The 19,611-nt window shown below is 41.9% G+C and overlaps 1 protein-coding gene across 1 annotated transcript; it reads right to left on the reverse strand.

The window, feature by feature from the left end:
- Window positions 1-5,613: 5,613 nt before the first annotated feature.
- On the reverse strand, window positions 5,614-18,972 carry LOC135740637 (chymotrypsin-like protease CTRL-1). Its single transcript, XM_065259097.2, has 8 exons — window positions 18,918-18,972; window positions 17,278-17,298; window positions 17,016-17,184; window positions 16,650-16,939; window positions 16,374-16,531; window positions 14,800-15,009; window positions 7,184-7,363; window positions 5,614-6,047 (listed from the first exon to the last, which is right to left on the reverse strand). Exons 1-7 carry the CDS (start codon window positions 18,970-18,972, stop codon window positions 7,193-7,195), a joined length of 1,074 nt encoding a protein of 357 aa, XP_065115169.2. The 3' UTR covers window positions 5,614-6,047; window positions 7,184-7,192.
- Between the last annotated feature and the right edge of the window lie 639 nt (window positions 18,973-19,611).

The following is a 19,611-nucleotide window of genomic DNA, read 5'->3' on the forward strand; positions in this document are numbered from 1 at the left end:
TCTTCGCACTTCAGCCCCGTCGATTTTCTTCATCCACTTCCAAGGTGGCCTATGTCCTGACATTACTCACTGGAAGGGCGAGAGACTGGGGTATGGCCGCCTGGGGGGCTAAAGCTCCTTTTACTTTTTCATTGGAGGCTCTCGAGGAGGAGATGTTAAAACTGTTTGACCGCTCACTCAAGGGAGACATGGCAGCGGCTGAGTTGGTGAGATTACGGCAACGTAATGACTCTGTGACAGATTTTGCCATACGATTCAAAACGCTCGCTATTTGCTGCAACTGGAATGACGCGGCATTAAGAGCACAGTTCCTCGAGGGTCTCACGCCAGGTATTCAAGACGAGATTGCACTGAGGGAGCCACCCACGTCCCTGGAAGCTGCCATCGATCTGGCTCTGAGGGTCGAGTCTCGCCATCGGCAGAGAGATCTGCGTCGCTCATTTCGCCAGCTGATGTCAGAACCAGGGGAGATCGCTTCAGAGACGCCCTCCGAGGAACCTATGCAGCTGGGCAAGTTCCGAATTTCTGCTGGAGAGAGAAGTCGTCGGCTATCTAATGGCCTCTGTTTGTATTGTGGCGAGCCGGGGCATCTGGCGGCCACCTGTCCGGTAAAAGATCACGCCCGCCGATGAACCTGGGAGTCTCGGTGGGCGCATCGTCATTTAAATCTCCCGTAAGCAGCACCACACTACCTGTCTTGATTAACTCTTTCTCGTCACAGGCGTTGCTGGATTCCGGTGCGGAGGCGTGTCTTTTGGATGCTGGGTTGGCCAAGTCCTGGGGTATTCCATTCATCCCTCTCTCCTCTCCTTTGTCTGCCTGGACATTGAAGGGCCAGCATATGGCTGTGATCACGCACCGCACACCCCCTGTGAGTTTGTTTGTTTCTGGCAATCATCGTGAGGAGATTGAATTTTACATTTTAGAGGATTCACAATCGCCAGTCATTTTAGGTCATGACTGGCTATCCAAACATAATCCTCACGTTGATTGGCAGAACAATGTTGTGTTATCGTGGAAGTCTTCGTGTTATGTTTCTTGTCTTGGTCCTGCTCCCTCTCTTGTCTCTTGTTCTGTCTCGCAGGTCCCGGCTATCGATCTCTCAGGGGTCCCGGCGGAGTACTCGGATCTGTATCAGGTTTTCAGTAAGTCCCGGGCTACTTCTCTGCCCCCTCATCGGTCGTATGATTGCGAGATCAAACTCCTTCCCAACACTTCTCCGCCTAAGGGTCGTATATTTTCCCTAGCTAAGCCAGAAAGAGAGGCTATGGATAAATACATTAATGACGCTCTTAAAGCCGGTCTCATTCGCCGCTCCTCGTCTCCAGCTGGTGCTGGATTTTTCTTTGTAAAAAAGAAAGACGGGTCTCTTCGTCCGTGCATTGATTATCGAGGGCTGAATGACATTACTGTTAAGAATAAGTACCCCTTGCCTTTAATGTCATCAGCATTCGAGTTATTACAGGGAGCGCGCGTATTTACCAAGTTAGATCTGCGCAACGCTTATCACTTGGTACGTATTAGAGAGGGCGATGAGTGGAAGACAGCCTTTAATACACCTTCTGGACACTGGGAATATTCCGTTCTGCCGTTCGGTCTTTGTAACGCTCCAGCTGTCTTCCAGACCATGGTCAATGAAGTGCTGGGTGACATGATTAACAGATTTGTCTTTGTGTATCTCGATGACATTCTCATCTTTTCTCCCTCCATGCAGATACACACTCAGCACGTTCGCATGGTTTTACAACGGCTATTAGAGAATCAGCTATTCGTTAAGGCGGAGAAGTGCGAGTTCCACAAGAAGTCTGTTTCGTTTCTGGGTTTTGTCATTGCCGAGGGAGAAATTTGTCCCGATCCCGCTAAGGTTAAGACGGTTGCCGATTGGCCAGTACCCGACACTCGGAAGGAGCTTCAGGGATTTCTGGGGTTCGCCAATTTTTATCGGCGTTTCATCAGAAATTTTGGTCAGATCGCTAAGCCTCTCACCGCTCTCACTTCACCTAATGTATGTTTCCATTGGAGTAGAGAGGCTCAGGAGGCCTTTGATGTGTTAAAATCCCGGTTCATCTCTGCGCCTGTCCTCTCTATTCCCGATCCGGCTAAACAATTTATAGTGGAAGTGGATGCATCTGATGTCGGGGTAGGCGCCGTTTTATCACAGCGATCGTCTATTGATGGGAAAGTACATCCGTGTGCTTTTTTCTCTCACCGGTTAAACCCAGCAGAACGTAATTACGACATAGGGAATCGGGAGCTGTTGGCGGTTAGACTCGCTTTGGGTGAATGGCGTCACTGGTTGGAGGGAACCTCGGAGCCCTTTCTGGTCTGGACGGATCATAAGAATCTTGAATATATCCGTTCGGCCAGAAGACTAACATCTAGGCAGGCTCGTTGGGCACTCTTCTTTGATCGTTTCAACTTCACCCTCTCGTACCGGCCTGGCTCGAAAAATACCAAACCTGATGCTCTCTCCCGTCTGTTCGAAAAGTCAGATTCGGAGAGGACGGAGACCATTCTCCCGGAGGGGAGGGTGGTCGGCGCCCTCGTGTGGGGAATCGAACAGCGGGTGAGAGAGGCCGGCCGGGAGGGGGAAGTTCCGGAGGGGTGTCCAGCGGGTCGCCTATGGGTTCCTGAGCGGTTACGTTCCGATGTCATCCGGTGGGGTCACGAGTCCAAATTTGTCGGCCATCCAGGTATTCGGAGAACGTTGGCTGCCGTCCGTCAGCGTTTTTGGTGGCCCTCTATGTCCACTGACGTCAGACAGTTTGTATTAGCCTGTTCGGTTTGTGCTCGTAATAAAGCATCTAATTTACCACCCGCTGGTCTGCTTAAATCTTTGCCCGTGCCCTCCCGCCCCTGGTCTCATATAGCCCTTGATTTTGTCACCGGCTTACCGGCATCTAATGGTAACACTGTTGTTCTAACTGTGGTGGATCGATTTTCGAAGGCGGTTCATTTCATTCCCCTGCCCAAGCTACCTTCTGCTAAAGAGATGGCTCAGGTTTTGATTAATCACGTTTTTCGGTTACATGGTATTCCGACTGACGTAGTATCAGATAGGGGTCCTCAGTTCATCTCTCGTTTTTGGCAGGAGTTTTGTAGACAAATTGGCGCCACGGCCAGCTTGTCTTCTGGTTATCACCCGCAGACCAATGGGCAATGCGAACGGGCTAATCAGGATCTCGGTAGAACGCTCCGCTGTCTGTCGTCTCAATATCCGAATTCCTGGTGCGATCAGCTCCCGTGGGTTGAGTATTCTCATAATTCTCTTCCCGTTACGTCTACCAATTTGTCCCCGTTTGAACTTTCCATCGGTTATCAACCTCCCCTGTTTCCATCACAGGAGCCCGAGGCAGCGGTTCCGTCTGCGTTAGCTTTCGTACGCAGGTGCAGACGCACCTGGAGGAGAGCTAAGACACTGTTATTATCCAATTCCAGACGAACCAAAGCTGCAGCTGATCGTCATCGGCGACCTCCACCCCGTTACGTTTGTGGTCAAAAGGTATGGCTTTCTACCAAGGATCTGTCTCTCCGTGAGCCTTCTCGTAAGCTGGCTCCGAGATTCATTGGGCCATACAGTATTTCTAAGGTCATTAATCCGGTGACGATTAAGCTTAAGTTACCTCTTTCTCTTGGTCGGGTTCACCCTGTTTTTCATGTATCCAAGGTTAAACCTGTGATGTTTGCTCGCTATAACCCCCCTGTCTCTGCCCCCAATCCCCCCGCCCCTCGTCTAGTGGATGGTGCCCCTGTCTACACTGTTAAGAGGTTACTAGACTCCCGCCGCAGGGGCAGAGGATTTCAGTATTTAGTGGATTGGGAAGGATACGGTCCTGATGAGAGGAGCTGGGTTCCGGGTCGGGATTTGCTGGATCCTGGGCTGATCGAGGACCTCCGTCGGCGACAGGGTGAGTCTCCCGGTCCGTCTGGTGCCGGTCGTGGAGGGGGGGCTACTGTCATGACTGCTGGGTGATCGATGGCTGTGTGATCTGTGTGTGTGTGTTGTTTACCTGTGGTGCCGGTTCCTCGTGTGTTCACTAACTCCGCCCCCTTGTTTCAGTGATTGTTCACCGGTGGTGTCTCGTTTACCTTTCCCTTTATATTGCACGTAGTCCTGTCCTTCGTTGCGCGCTCATTGTTTTATCACAGTCCTGCTGCCTGCCCTGCCTTGTCTTGTCAGTCGCTCTCTGTCTTCTCCTCTGTTACCCCAGGTTTGGTTTCGGCGTTCGGAGACACGTCTTCACCCGGACCGCTCGCTTGTGGAGCTCTGGATTATTCTGACTTTGTTTGTCTCTCGACACAGCTGGTTCGCTTCGTTTCTAGGCGGTATACCAGCTGTCTCTCTCTCTCCGGTTTGCATCACCACCCGTGAGTGGAGTACACCCATTTTTACCTTGTGGATTATATTGACTCTTACGACTGTTGTTTCTCGGAACCGCTGGTTCGCTTCGTTTTTAGGCGGTGACCAGTGGTTTCCGGGTGGTCCTTCTACATCTGGATTACACAGTGGATCTACCAGTGACTTTGCTCTCATGTTTTCTATTTTTTCTAAATAAACTATTTAACTTGCACTTGACTCTGAGTCCGTTTCCTGACAAAGGGGGCATGCACACCAAAGCTTTTATGATGGTTTTGGCAGCGTATGTTTTCAATTGTTTTTTAATGGATGCGCTGCGTTTTTCAAAAAAGCCAGCAGCTGGTGTTTTTTTTCATGCTGAAAGCTGGTGCTCGGTGGTTTTTCCTCGCTTAGCACAGAGAAATTAAAAATATTCAACATTGGGTAAAATTTAAATGAGTTGGTTACTCGTGTTACTCTATTTTGTGATAAATGAACACTTGCAGACAAGACATTTCTGATCTAAAGTCGCAGGACCATGTTGGACGGCACAATGAATAATAACACAGAAGGTGTGTTCACTGAAAAAAATCAGTAGAAATTACAATGTTATTGCAGCTGGGTTGCCGGTAATTTACCGTAGATTTAAATGTATGTTATTTACTGGCAAGAGTTTGTTCAAAGTTAAATAAATGTTAAATATTAACAAGTCTTTATCTTTACAGAATAAAACTATACAATAACAGCCTCGTGCAAAGCATCATCAACCTTTTTCTGTTTTTTGCTTCAGATTTTGTTTCCCAGAATGTTTTGCTTGATGCTGTTTTTTTAGTTTTACTCTGTAAAGACAAAGACTTGGTAATGTTTAATGTTCATTTAACTTTGAACAAAATGTTGCCAGTAAATAACATACATTTAAATATACGGTAAATTACCGGCAACCCAGCTGCAATTTCTACGGCTTTTTTGTACAGTGTAGTATAGGGACAACACATTAAATGATCAGAAATGTCTAGTCTGCAAGTGTTCATTTATCACAAAATAAAGTAACACGATTAACCAACTAATTTAAATTTCACTAATTGTAACTGCGTTACTTGATTAAAAAAATACTTTGTTACATGTTTATTACCGCTAAAAGGAGTGGAATTACAGTAACAGAATTAATTGTAACGCGTTACTCCCATCACTGTTTTTAACACAACTTGTGTTGTCCCTTTCATTTATTTTAACATGAAATAACACATTAAATGGCATGACACACACAATGTGTTTTTGCAGTGCAGTAGTTTATTTTGTTTGAGTGATTACAACAAGAGTAAACAAGAGTTAATCACAATTTAAACTATATTAGATCACATTGCAGTTAGATATATTGAGATACAGATAGATTGAGCTGAGATCTCACCGTAGAAATGCAGATGTTCATTAAACCATCTGAGCTAAACCAAGGAGAAGATAAGAGTTTTTTTTCCTAAAGGTATTGCATTTTGAACTTGTAAGCCAAATTTAAATCACATATCAAATCAGTACTTTCTTGAGATACACATCTTGATTAACCCAGAATTTTAACCACAAAGTTTCCTATCAAATGAACTAAACTAGTTATTTTCTTAAAAAGGAAAATAAAAACAAACTACAAGACAATTCAATCTGCTCTTGTCCTTATCTATAGTTTATCTTCATCAAAAAAACACAACCAATAAATGTAACTCAACCCAGTGCTTTAAGTGGGCCGGAACGCCCCGGTACTCAGTACCGCCACTTCTAAAAATAGCTCTTGAGCGTACCACCACCTCTCCGTGCGCCCAGAACGTGCTTTTAGTGTACCGGAACGCTCATTTGCACATCTGTTTAAAAATCAGAGGTTTAATTTAATCATTTGGCTGCGCTGCCGCTTTTCAGAGCGCCCTTAATGTACGCTTCCTAATTCGTTCCACCGAGAGCAGAGACTACATTACCCATACACCCTTGCGTTTACAAGTTAAAAGCGCATGCGTCCGTCAGTCAGTGTCAACGTGCTCTGGAGAGGTGTGTGTTTGTGTGTGAAACGCGCAACCATAGCTGCTCGGTTAAAATGAAAATACAATGAACACATAATATGCCCTCCTTGTTTTAGACTCTGAGTAGTAAAAGAACACCGTCAGAATCAGAGGACTCGCTGACATCCCACCAAGCCAGAATGATAGCTGCAGGTCAGACGCAAGCCTTGTAGGTACGTGATAATCTCCGCTGTCGCGGCTGTCAGTTTGGTTCCCCTTGAAGCAACTTTGGATTTCCTCAGGCGATGTGCAGAAAACATTCTTGAAATTGTAATATACATTTAGTTTAATTGCTAAACTACAAGTAAACGAAATTTCAATGAATTTGAACGACGTGCACAGTAGTTTTACCACCCGCAAAATGGAAAACAATGGGACAAAATAAATGACTTTAGAGTTTCAAATGGCCAGTATTTTGTTATTCTTACCCCATAGACATGGTCTTGGTGTCATTTAAAAAAAAATTTTTCAAGCTCTTTCTATCTGAACAACTAGTTTTAGCATTTAACCATGCTGAAAATTGTACTCACATATCTACCTTTTGCACATTTTATTTATGTTCAAAAGCTCTTTCTACAGTAGCTCTTTCTAATGGTATTTTTTCAAAATCCTTTTGCACATTTTATTTATGTTCAGTAGCTATTTCTAGCTCAAGCAAATCCACAAATTTATAAAATGATTTATTATTTTTTACAAGGTCGTCTGTTGACTGCTGAATATAAAACCCCTTCAATATAGGAGTCGAGTCAGCAAAAAACAAAAAAAACAGAGTACCGGAACCTCTTTTGGGCCACTTAAAGCACTGACTCAACCTTTAAATGAAGAGACAGAAGATGAGAGAGAAGATGGAGAATGTGAGGGAAAGTGGAAATAACTGAAGACTGGGTGAACTTCCACTGAAGATATCAGGAAAATAAAGTGTGGGAATGGGATCAGGATTGGGATCAGGAATGGGATTGGGATCAGGAATAGGATTGGGATCAGGAGTGGTGTATTAGCCTTTTCTGGTCGTTCCTTTGCTCCCTGAATTGCTAATACTTGTGGCTGAGTTGGATATGTCTTGACGCGTGCAGTTAAGTAGATGAGTGATAGAGGTTGATCCAATTTGTACAATGAGCATTTATTGTTGTTGATATAATGTTACAGAAAACTTGAAGTAAAATAAGAAAAAATAAGTAAACTAAAGCAGTCTCTTATATGGCACACCACCACACGGTCAAAAGACTGTTTGCCCTCTCAGCCACGCCCAGTTGCTGTGACTTCCTGTTCTTAAGGCCTTTCCCTTTGGGCTTCACCTTCAACCTCCCAACAGTCCTCTAGGTGGAGTAGACAGTCCAATGGCCACATAATATTCACTTACTACTACTGACAAGAAAGAAATATAAAATTAATACAAAGCTCGATTTGGCTCCTACATTCCGGCCCCTAATTGTTTCTGTAGAGGCAAAACAATTATTTTTTTTAAATTAATAAAGGAGCCATATATACTTGCAGCTTAACTTCTCCAAAAATATATTCCATTTATTTAAATCTTATAGTAAAATTCAGAATTAAACTCAAAATTTAAAGAGTCAACTTATCTTCAATGTTCTTGAATATTCAAGACTTCTTTAGAGAACCTTCGTCTCCCTCTAACAGCAAGCAGATTTTGGACACTGGCCTTTCCAATACACTTGTCTTTGTTTTCAGCTTCACAACTCGGACATGACCTCTGGCATCAGGTTTGGCCTCAACAATTCTTCCCAGTAGCCACGAACTGCGAGGAGCGGTATTGTCTGCAATCAAGACAATGTCCCCTGGGATGAAGTTTCTTCTTGCTCTTGACCATTTTTGTCGTTCTTGTAGGAGAGGGAGATATTCCAGAAGCCACCTCTTCCAGAACAGCTCAGCTATATACTGGACCTGTCTCCAGCGTCTTCTGTGGTATATATCCGACCTTGAAAAGACTCCAGGGGGCAGAATTGGGTTAGTTCTGAGCAACAGAATATGATTCGGTGTGAGGGCCTCAAGATCTTGTGAGTCACTAGACACTTTTGTAATGGGACGGCTGTTAAGAATGGCCTCAACTTCACAGAAAACAGTGTGTAGTGCTTCATCGTCTAAGGTTTGTTGTTTTAAGACTGAATATAAGACATGCCTTACCATTCTGATGAGGCGTTCCCAGAACCCACCATGGTGAGAGGCTGTAGGGGGGTTAAAGCTCCACTGAATTCCATCCTTCATCAGAGTTTGGTGGATCTTTCTCTGATCTAAAGTTCTGAGTGCTTCTCGTAGTTCTCTTTCTGCACCTACAAGGTTAGTGCCATTATCTGACCTTAGGTGTTGTGGCTGTCCTCTTCGACACAGAAACCTTCTGATGGCATTGATGCATGAGTCTGTACTTAAAGAACAGGCTACCTCTAGATGCACTGCTCGGCTGGTCATGCAGGTAAAAATTACACCATATCTCTTCATTGTGCTCCTTCCCCTTTTTACTTCAAAAGGACCGAAGTAGTCAAGGCCAACGTTGGAGAATGGTGGTAAGTCTGTAACTAGTCTTTCACTTGGCAGGTCAGCCATCTTTTGTTCGCCGGCTTTACCTCTGTGCTTTCTGCAAGTCACACAGTGAGAGAGAACCTTTCTTGCAGCGGAGTTACCTTTTGTTATCCAGTATGTTTTTCGTACCTGAGATAGCATGTGGTTCCTTCCTCCGTGTCCAGTTTGAACATGGAAGTGGCGTAGGATCAGAGTGGAGACGTGGTGGTTTTTGGCCAAAATGGCAGGGTGTTTTCTTTCCTCAGGCATTGCTGTTCTTCTGAGGCGACCACCCACTCTAAGGATTCCATTGTCCAGCACTGGATCCAATCTGTATATGCTACTGTTCTTTTTCACATTGGAAGCGCCCTCTTGCAACATGTTGATCTCTTCAGGGAAACTTTGTCTCTGTACATAGGAGAGAATAGCCTTTTCTGCCATTATCAAATCATCAACTGTTATTGCTTCCTTTATGTCATCTTTGACATGCCATTTTGTACTTCTGGTTACCCTTTGAGTTTTCTTACAATCTTTCTTTGAGTGGTTTCTTTTTTGCACAAGACATTTTAATGCTTCTTTAATTTTGAGGATCCATGCAACAGCTACTCTCAACTTCAGCCAGTCTGAAAAATGATTGAGCAACTGGTCTGTGGGCTTTTCCTCACATGTCTGCATGATTGCATTCACTGTTGCAGATTTCCTCACCTCTGGATCAACTTCACAAAGTTCAACATTGTTCACAGATTCATTTGGCCAGTCCTCTTCTGATGACCAAAGGAACTCTGGTCCAGAGATCCATCTTGGGTTCCTAATGAACCTCTCTGCACTCACACCTCTAGAGCAGTCATCAGCAGGGTTTCTCTTTGTGTCAATATATCTCCATTGAAAGACTTGTGTAGCCTCCCTAATTCTAGAGGTCCTATTTGCCACATAAGTATGAAAACGTGTGTGGTCATTTGAGATGTACTTTAAAACAGCTGTGCTGTCAGTCCAAAACACTGACCTATCTGTAACTGGCAGCAATTCTTCTTTCAACATTTTATCCACTTTGACTGACAAAGCTGCAGCTGCTAACTCCAGCCTTGGGATGGTCTGCCGTTTTAAAGGAGCTACTCTTGCCTTGCCAATCAAGAATGCTACACAGACCTTTCCTTCCGCATTTGTCATTCTGAGATAGCTGACTGTTCCATAGCCTAGCTCGCTAGCATCAGAGAAGTGGTGAATCTGGTTATGCACTGACTCACCAAAATCACTTGGCTTAAAACAACGTGGAACTTTAAAGTCTGTGAGTTGTGAAAGACTGCTGATCCACTTGGTCCACTGGTCAGAAAGTGTGCTGGGAATGGTCATGTCCCATCCAAGGTCTTGTCGGCACAATGTTTGCAATAACAGTTTAGCTGGCAAGGTAAGTGGAGATAGAAAGCCTAATGGATCATATATAGAGCTTACCATTGATAGAATGCCCCTTCTGGTAAGTGCACGCTCACTGATGGTGATGTTGAACTTGAAGGAGTCACTTTGGACACACCATTGAAGTCCCAAGGCTCGCTCCATGGGCAATTGATCTTTGCTCAAATCCAAGTCCTTTACCTCTTTAGCTAGGTCTTCTTGTGGAACAGCCCCAAGCACAGCTCTACTGTTGCTTATCCACTTTGACAAATAGAAGCCTCCTCTTTGACAGACTTCCGTTATGTTTGATATTAGTTCCATTGCCTTTTGTTCTGTGGGCACTGACTTCAAACAATCGTCTACATAAAAGTGCTCCATGATTGTGTTTATTACCTCACGAGGGAAGTTGCTTGTATTGTCCTGTGCAGTCTTTCTGAGAGCAAAGTTGGCTATGCTTGGTGAAGAGACTGCACCAAACAAATGAACAGTCATGCGATATTCTACTGGAGCATCATCCACATTCCCTTGAGGCCACCATAAGAAGCGCAGGAAGTCTATGTCACTTTCAGTCACCTTGACTTGGTGGAACATGGCTTGTATATCTGCCATCAGCGCAACTGGTTCTTCTCGGAAACGTGTCAGTACTCCAATCAGGGTGTTTGTCAAATTTGGGCCTTGGAGTAATTCAGAGTTAAGGGATGTCCCCTGAAAAGTTGCACCACAATCAAACACTACCCTAATGGTCTTCTTTTTTGGGTGATATACCCCATGATGAGGGATATACCAAACCCTTCCATCAGTCCTGTTCAGTTGTGCAGAGGGAACCTTTTCAGCATAGCCCTTGTAAATTACATCACTGAGGAACTCTGTATACTCCTTTTGATAGTTCGGGTCTCTTTTGAACTTCTTTTTCAGATTCAACAGGCGCTGTTCTGCAACAATGCGGTTGTTGGGCATTGTGATTTTATCTGCTTTAAAAGGTAGGTTAATGCAGTAGTGACCCGCTTTCATTTTAACAGATTCATTGACAATATTCAGGAATTTCTTGTCATTCACTGACATTTCACTTTTTTCTTCATAGGCTTTCTCACTGAAGTCTGTGTTGTATTGACTCACCAACAATTCTTGCAGGTTGACCAAGGAGATCCTGTTTGCGGTCACTGTGGACACTTCCACACCTTTGCTGCTACCTCCCAATGGACCATTGATTACCCAACCTAGCAACGTTCTTACAGCATAAGGTCCATCTTCTTGTGAGTTTATTACCTGCCAAGGTTCCATAACATTTGCTGCATTCATTCCTATGAGCAAGTCAATGTCACAGTCTATGTGAGGTAACTGAACTTCACTAAGGTAAGGCCATTGTTTTAAATCTTCTTGTTTTGGGATGTTCTCTTTTGTTACAGGCATAAATTTCTGTGTGTAGACATCAGGTAAAGGAATGAATGTCTTGCCATTAAGTTCACTGACTTCTAAGCCTGATACTAACACACTTTTTATGGGTTTCTCCTGTGCCATTGTTCTCAGCAGTACGGTCGTTTGTTTCCCCTCTAGACACAACTTCTGCGCCAGCCTCTCTGTGCAGAATGTTGCCGAACTGCCAGGATCAAGAAGAGCATAAGTTTGACTAATTTTGTTACCTTTAACAGACTTAACTTGCACAGGAAGGATTGACAGTGCACATTTACTGTTTCCGGCCCCTGTATGTCCACAAGCATTTGATGACACTTTGCTGATGCATTTCTGTGACTGCTCTGCTGACTTTGAGGCATGCCCTTTAGTCTCAAAGTTGATGTGAAGCACATTGGGATGTGTTTGTTTGCAGATGTTACATGTAAGACGGTCTTTGCAGTCCTTGCTCATGTGCCCTTTACACAAACAACCAAAGCAGAGTCCTTTTTCCTTTAAAAGGTTTAACTTATCCCTATGTGTTTTCTTCTTGAAGTGGGAGCAGTTCTCTAAACAATGAGCACCATTACAGCAGAGGCATGGAGTTTTTACATCACTACTCATGCTTGGAGCAGCTGGAGTGCTCAGTGTTGTTACATTAGTTGCATAGGTAGACTTGGGTCTAAAAAGGGTCTTACTTACATTGGGCCTTTTATTCCTGCTTGCAACAGTTTCTTGTACAGTATATCTCCAAATATTGGGTCAGAACATATCTTGGCCTGTTTCTCAATGAACTGTACAAGATCTGTAAATGTAATCCTGCTGTTGTCTTCAAGTTTCTCTTGAGCCTTAGTCCGCCATCTATCCCGCAGCTTGTAGGGTAATTTCATAACAATGGCTTTCAAGGTAGAGGCTACGTTCAATTCCTCCATGTAGTTCATCTTCGCCATGGCATTACAACATCCTTTGAGGTACAAGAAATACTCATTTAAGGCTTTAGGATCTTCAGGTTTTATATTTGGCCATTTGAGAACCTTTTCAATATAGGCGGTTGAAATTTTGTACTCATTGCCAAAATGTTCAAGCAACAAGCGCTTTGCTCTGAGATAACCCTGATCTCCATCCATATGCTGGCAACTTCTTACTAGGTCTCTAGCTTGCCCTCTAGTAAATTGCTCAAGGTAAAACAACCTATCTTGTCCACTGTCTGTTTTTATCTCAATGTTATGTTCAAAAGACGTCATAAATGATCTAAACTGTAAAATGTCCCCATCAAATATGATAACACCTTTAGGTGGCAATAATGACAATTGCTGTTGTTTGAGAAGCATAGATGTAATTTCATTTTGTCTGTTTAAGACAGCAATGAGACTATTGGAAACTACACTGTCCTCTAAAGGTCTGCGCTGCATAAGTTCCTGTTTTGATAACACAGAATCTGCTCTGTCTGCATGTGATTGAACAAAAACATCTTCCGCCAGCTGGTTATATTCTGTACTGAGTTCCACTCTGTCGGATTGATCATGGGATTTTACAACTACCCTACCACCCTCTCTAACTATACCTTCTTCATGCAGAGATTGTGATAGTCCATACAATGGCAGCTGTTGATGCTGTGCCCTGTCCTTTGGGCGCACACTCCTATGTTCATACACATTGGTTGCTGGAACCTCTGTTTGCAAAGTTTCCATGTTGGCGAGTTCCAAGTTCCTCTCCTGAAAGTATGAGTTCATGCCATCGACTGGGGTGGAATAAACTTGTTCTTCCGCACCATCCAACACTGCAAGCTTTGCATTTGCAGCAGACAACTCAGCTGCGAAGTTCAGAGTCTCCTTTTGCCTTCTTATTTCCTCTCTTTCCTTAGCTAAGCGCTCTTCTTTTTCTTCCAAAGCATGCCTTTCTTTTAAAGCAGCAGCCTTAGCTAAAAGCGCTGCCTTTTCAGCGTGTGCCACCAAACGAGCTGATGCTGAGCTTGCATATGAACTCCTATGTGAACTTACAAAAGATATACTGTCTTTAGGACTAATTTCATCTCCCCTTTCTGGCAGTGGTTGACCAGGACAGGAGTGGATCCACTCGTCAGCCTTAATCTTAAATTCATTGATGTTTATCAACTTCGGCTCATACCATTGTTCTGTGTCTTCAACACACTCTTCTTTTGACAATAGTTGTTGGTAACTTTTGTGCAGGTCATTTAATTCTTCTAACATTTCATTGTATTTCTGAACATTCTCCTTTACTTTCTCCAGATTAACTGGATCAGACATAAGCTCAGTTGTTTTGTTCATTTTACGAGTCAATGCAGCGCACTTATTCCTTCTAGCATTTCTTGCTTCTTTCTTCTTCTTTTCTAACTTTTCGAACATTTCTTCATGCTTTTCTTCCTCAACAGGTGCAACATCAGAGTTAATGACATCCATATTGATTGAGCCTCTTTGTTCCATGTGACAAACTCAAAAGTTTCTTTTCTTCCAAAAATATAACTCAATATTCATCAAAATGAATTCTTATAAATACACAGAGCAAAGTTGCTTAAAAAGTTATTGGTTTCACATACCGATTCTTTAGGATTCACTTGGATTGGCTTCGGCCTTTAAACAATCCAAGATGGCACACGCACTTCCTAGACTTCCGTATCTGGTATTCAGATCCAATATTCCTTTGATCCAAGTATATCCATCCAGAGCAGTCTTTTGACTAAATTGTATTAGCCTTTTCTGGTCGTTCCTTTGCTCCCTGAATTGCTAATACTTGTGGCTGAGTTGGATATGTCTTGACGCGTGCAGTTAAGTAGATGAGTGATAGAGGTTGATCCAATTTGTACAATGAGCATTTATTGTTGTTGATATAATGTTACAGAAAACTTGAAGTAAAATAAGAAAAAATAAGTAAACTAAAGCAGTCTCTTATATGGCACACCACCACACGGTCAAAAGACTGTTTGCCCTCTCAGCCACGCCCAGTTGCTGTGACTTCCTGTTCTTAAGGCCTTTCCCTTTGGGCTTCACCTTCAACCTCCCAACAGTCCTCTAGGTGGAGTAGACAGTCCAATGGCCACATAATATTCACTTACTACTACTGACAAGAAAGAAATATAAAATTAATACAAAGCTCGATTTGGCTCCTACAAGTGGTATTAGGAGTCGGGGTGGTAAAGTTGACTCTAATAAATCCAGGCTTTTCGTTGGATATGTGAGTGTTGATCCAGTCCTGATATTGAGAGACTCTGGTAAACACACCGGTAATGTTTTTCTCTAAACATGCATCATCCATAATGGTAATTCCAGTCTGAATCCACTGTAATCCCTGCTTACTGACCAGTGGTCCTCCATCATCAAGCTGCAATGACAAAAACTTTTATATTTACACATCTGCAGTTAAACTATACAGTAGAGTAGGGGTGTCAACAATAATCGATTCGGCAATGCATCGCAATGCGGGCATGCACGATTCAGCATCGATGCAGCAAAGTGCCATAATCGATTATGTATGTCACTGTTTATTTTCTGGCCTCGAGTGGACAATAAAGTTGTTTCAATTACTTCCGGGGGCATAACAACAACAATCAAGATGGCTGAGGCGGAGAGAGATGACAGTGATAGACGGGTAAATAAAAACGCACCCTTTTCCATGGAAAGTGGACATATGGGCACATTTCGGATTCTACGAAGTTAATGGGCAACTAGACAAGACTTACGCTGTGTGTAAATTCTCAAACTTAGGTATATAATTGTCATTGTCTTAAAGCTGCTAAGCTTCCGTTTTTGTTGAGAATAGTTGCACTTGCCTTGTTGTGTACAGTAGAATTTTGATGCATCGCAATGCATCGTAGAATCGAATTGAATTGAATCGTTACCTGATGAATCGTAATTGAATCGAATTGTGAGGACAGTGCCAATGCACACCCTATTACTAACCTCCAAAAATAACAACCTCATAGGTTGTTTGTGCAAGCACCTTATTACGTGTTAAGGCATTGGTGCCCTCTTGCGGCAGTATCTTATACAACCTGGGTTACGTTTTAAGTAAATGCATCTGTTGGTCGTATCTGGCGAAATGGACAATTGACCAAAGCAAATCGTATGGGTTGGAGGTACAGTAGTATGAATGTGGTGTGATATCAGTGGCGGCTCGTGACTGCTCATCCGTGGGGAGCTTATTCAAAATAAGTGTTCGGAGATGTGTGTTGCTCGTATTTTTAAAATATGTGTTTGTTGCGGCATGTGAACCATGTGCTTAACGTGTTTTGTCAAAAGAAGTGCCTGCTGCACACGCGTCAAAACCGTTTATGATAAAAGAGATGCTCACGTTCACAAAATACACGCAAGACACTCCCTTAACATTAAACTCTGATTACGCTTGAGATTATGTGGCAAACGTGAGCATCTCTTTTATCATAAACCCTTTAGACGAGTCTGCAGCAGGCACTTATTTTGACAAGACACATGATGTACATAGGATCACTCAACGCCCAGAACACATATTTTGAAAAAAAAAGAACCACACACATGATGGGCTACATACATCGTATCGAATGCCCATGAAAAAAGAAGTCACCAGCCGCCACTGTGTGATATCAAATCTTTTATGAGTGCTTGATGCAGTGTGTTTGTAATTTAATCCCAATTCAGTTTCAAGATTAAGACTGAGATCTTCTGGTTGAGAGGAATATTGTAAACTACAGGTTACCTCAAGGGACTTACCACACAAGGACCTTTAAATGCATCATTTAACTGTCCAGCACACAGCATGTTGTCTGTGATAGTGACACCTTTTCCATTATAGGCAACACTGCAGTTCTGGTTGCTCACAATTGGCATCTCCACCTCTTGTAATATGTTAGGAAGATCGCTGTCTTTGACTTAAGACAAAAACAGATACAGTATAGTTCAGTGGAAATGTTGTACAATGCTATTTAAAAACTATTGTTTCTTGCTTTTACAAATCTTGGATGTGTGTCATTTTTTACAACATCTTACTTTCAATATCGCCCCATGTTGTGACCCTCCATCTTGTGAACCCCCATCCTGTGACCCAACTTGAAAGTCCTTCATCAAATACACTACCATCAGCAGCCAGACAGACCGGTCGAATATAATCGGTGAAATTCACAGAAGATGAGAGCTGAACCAGCGCTATGTCATTGTCTCTAGTGCTTAGGTTATAGTCAGGATGATTGATGACATTAAGTACTGTTCTGGTTATCTCATGTGGGTCTGGCTCGAACTGGCTCCGACGTCCCAAGTAGATCACAATCTGATCTAGAATTCTACAATATAAATAGAAGTCAGTTTAAAGTGTTGATTTGATTCTTACATTTTATTTAAGATTGGGTGACTTCATACAAATTGATGCAGGTAGCTGAAGACAAAACCCAGTCTTTATTAATGAGACTCCCACTACACACAGAAATTCGTAATTCAGCTGAGGTAATGTCTACGTGCCAGGGCCAAGACCCTGCTGTTGCATTGCTCCCTCCTAAAATCTTTGTGTTAAAGGGGGCTCGACCACAAACTGATGAGAGAAGAGAAGATGAGAGAACTGAAAAAGTGCTGAAAAGATTTTGTGTGCGATACATCTTAAATATTGATGATCAGAGTTACTCACCATCTAGCTGACAAAAAGATCCTATATTGAGAAGAAAACAAGAAAATCAAATAATCTGATTTAAAGTTAATGTTGTTTGACAGATCCATTGGTGGTTTATGCAGCTCGCAGACAAAAAAAATATTGAAAATGTGCAGCTGCTGACATACAGAGCTGATGATTTTTTTTAATCGTTATTTCTGTTTTCCAGTATTTACACTATGAAAAGTACAAAGTTGGATTAACTTAAAATCTAATTTAAGTTGGTAACACTTAAAAAGATCACCTTAATTTTTCACTTAAGTGTTTATGTGTTATCAATTAAAGTAATATTTTAAGTTGATCCAATTTTTTACTTTTTACAAAATAGAACGACATTGCTATGATCCCTACTGACATAAGCTGAACTTTTACAAGGAAAAAACACAGGATATCATTTTACTTTTTGGGTTTATTTAAAGGTGTGGTTCAATGGTATTTCAAGCATTCTGACTTATTAACACAGTTATAGAGTTGTTTCCTCGTGCTAAACGTAGGCAAAGTGTGAAAAAAGCATTTGAGCCTGTTACAGAGTGTTTCTGTGTCGAATGCACTTCGCCAGGGTTCGTACAAGTTTCGGAAAGTTTTTTTTGATTACAGGTCCAGCTGACGTTTCAGGGGTTTCTATACGTATCACTTCTTTATATGGGCACTTCCCCCGGAAAACCCCGCCCACCCATCAATCAGCGGGAGTCGCTAGAACTTACAAACATCACATCATGCGACAGCTTTCTTTAATTTCAAAACTCAACAATGGCACGAAAGAAGAAGTGTGTTTTTGGATGTAAGGAGAAGAAAGTCAGCCCTATGAAAACAATGGATATAGTTTATTATCCTGGGTAGCAGCGGAGTTTTGCGTGTGTTTGATGCTCTGGATTTCATTGAAAAGTCCCAACCGAGTCATGAGTTGCATGCGGTAAGTAAGACTTCTGTCTTATGTTGGAAATAGGCGCGTGCATAAATGACACGAACATGTAGTGAATCATAAGTTAATAAGTTAAACAGTGTTGTATGACTCATACTCCTCCTTATTTTTTTCGTACGTTATCGTAAAGATTTGGTAAAGCTAATATTTCTTTTATGAATCTGATTAAACTAAAGACTCTTTCGGAGATATAAAGGATGTAATATTACTCTATAGGTACTCCAGATTAACATCAGAAATGCAGAAACACCGTGTGTTATGTGAGTTTTTGACATGTCTAATTAATCTGAACACTTAAGTTCTCAGCATACATGAGACAACGACACAAGGATGAGTAATAATTATATGTCCTGATTAAAAATGTCAGAAAATCATCTAGAAATCACTGATAATCTTATGGTATAGATGGTTGGCACAGGTGAGATAAAAAGATAAAATAATACAGTATATACAGTAGGCTGCTTAATAATTCATTTTTATTATATGTAAATTATATTATATAAAAAATTATCAAGTCCACCACACAGCAGGTAACAGTGCATTGAGTTGCATAACAATATCTTAATAAATATTAAATTATCTTGTCAGGTATTAAAAATATTTAGAAAAACACAAACACTATTAGTTAAAACTGATCATTATTATTCATGAAAAAATATTTTATAGTTTGAGATGCTCAGTAAGCGCTCACACCTACCTGCTAGATTGAGAAGTAAGACGCCAACAACACACAGAACTGTATTAAACCTCATCCTCATGATCTGACAGCTGATAAATGACATCTTTACTGTAGGACCTCAGCCTTTATACAGTACAGAGGTAACACCCCATTTTTAATGTAATAACTCTTCTTCCTTTTGAGAACTATACAAATGAACTTACAGTTGGCCTACATCAAAAATGATCTAAAAAATTAATGTACATATAAAATGGTCTTACAGTTTTTTTTACAGACACTAGGGCACATTTCTCAATCACATTTGCAAAACTCTTCACACAGTTCTCCTAACAAACTTTCTGCTTGGCAAAGCAGTTCATTCACATTCAAAATGCACTACAACTACCAAAACACTTTATTAAGGTCTCAAATCAACTCATTCTTCCAGAACACTAGCAAAGGTTGACAGCCGACAAACACACTTTGTCACCCACAAAACAATGACCTGAAAAACATGAACAACATATAGCATTATACAATGTTTTCTCTGTTTATAATTCACTGCAATATATGTTACTGGAATGAATCAGACATGATTCAGAATTTTTTGTAGTTTATTTTTAATTTTTGTTAAATTGCAAAATACAAGAATTTATATACACACCATCCACTGATACAGATACAATAGTAATGCTAATCTACTTGGTCTTCTCCATTTGGCCAATTGTTTTTA

This window comes from Paramisgurnus dabryanus, chromosome 22 (genome assembly GCF_030506205.2).
Source record: "Paramisgurnus dabryanus chromosome 22, PD_genome_1.1, whole genome shotgun sequence".
NCBI classification, from domain to species: Eukaryota; Metazoa; Chordata; class Actinopteri; order Cypriniformes; family Cobitidae; genus Paramisgurnus; species Paramisgurnus dabryanus.

Coding starts and splice junctions, on each gene's coding strand:
- LOC135740637 (XM_065259097.2), bottom strand. CDS start 18,972: ATGAGGTTTAATACAGTTCTGTGTGTTGTTGGCGTCTTACTTCTCAAT. Junction 17,185..17,277: donor ATCTTTTTGTCAGCTAGATG/GTGAGTAACTCT, acceptor TTCTCTCATCAG/TTTGTGGTCGAGCCCCCTTT. Junction 7,364..14,799: donor CCCCGACTCCTAATACCACT/TGTAGGAGCCAA, acceptor TAATACACCACT/CCTGATCCCAATCCTATTCC.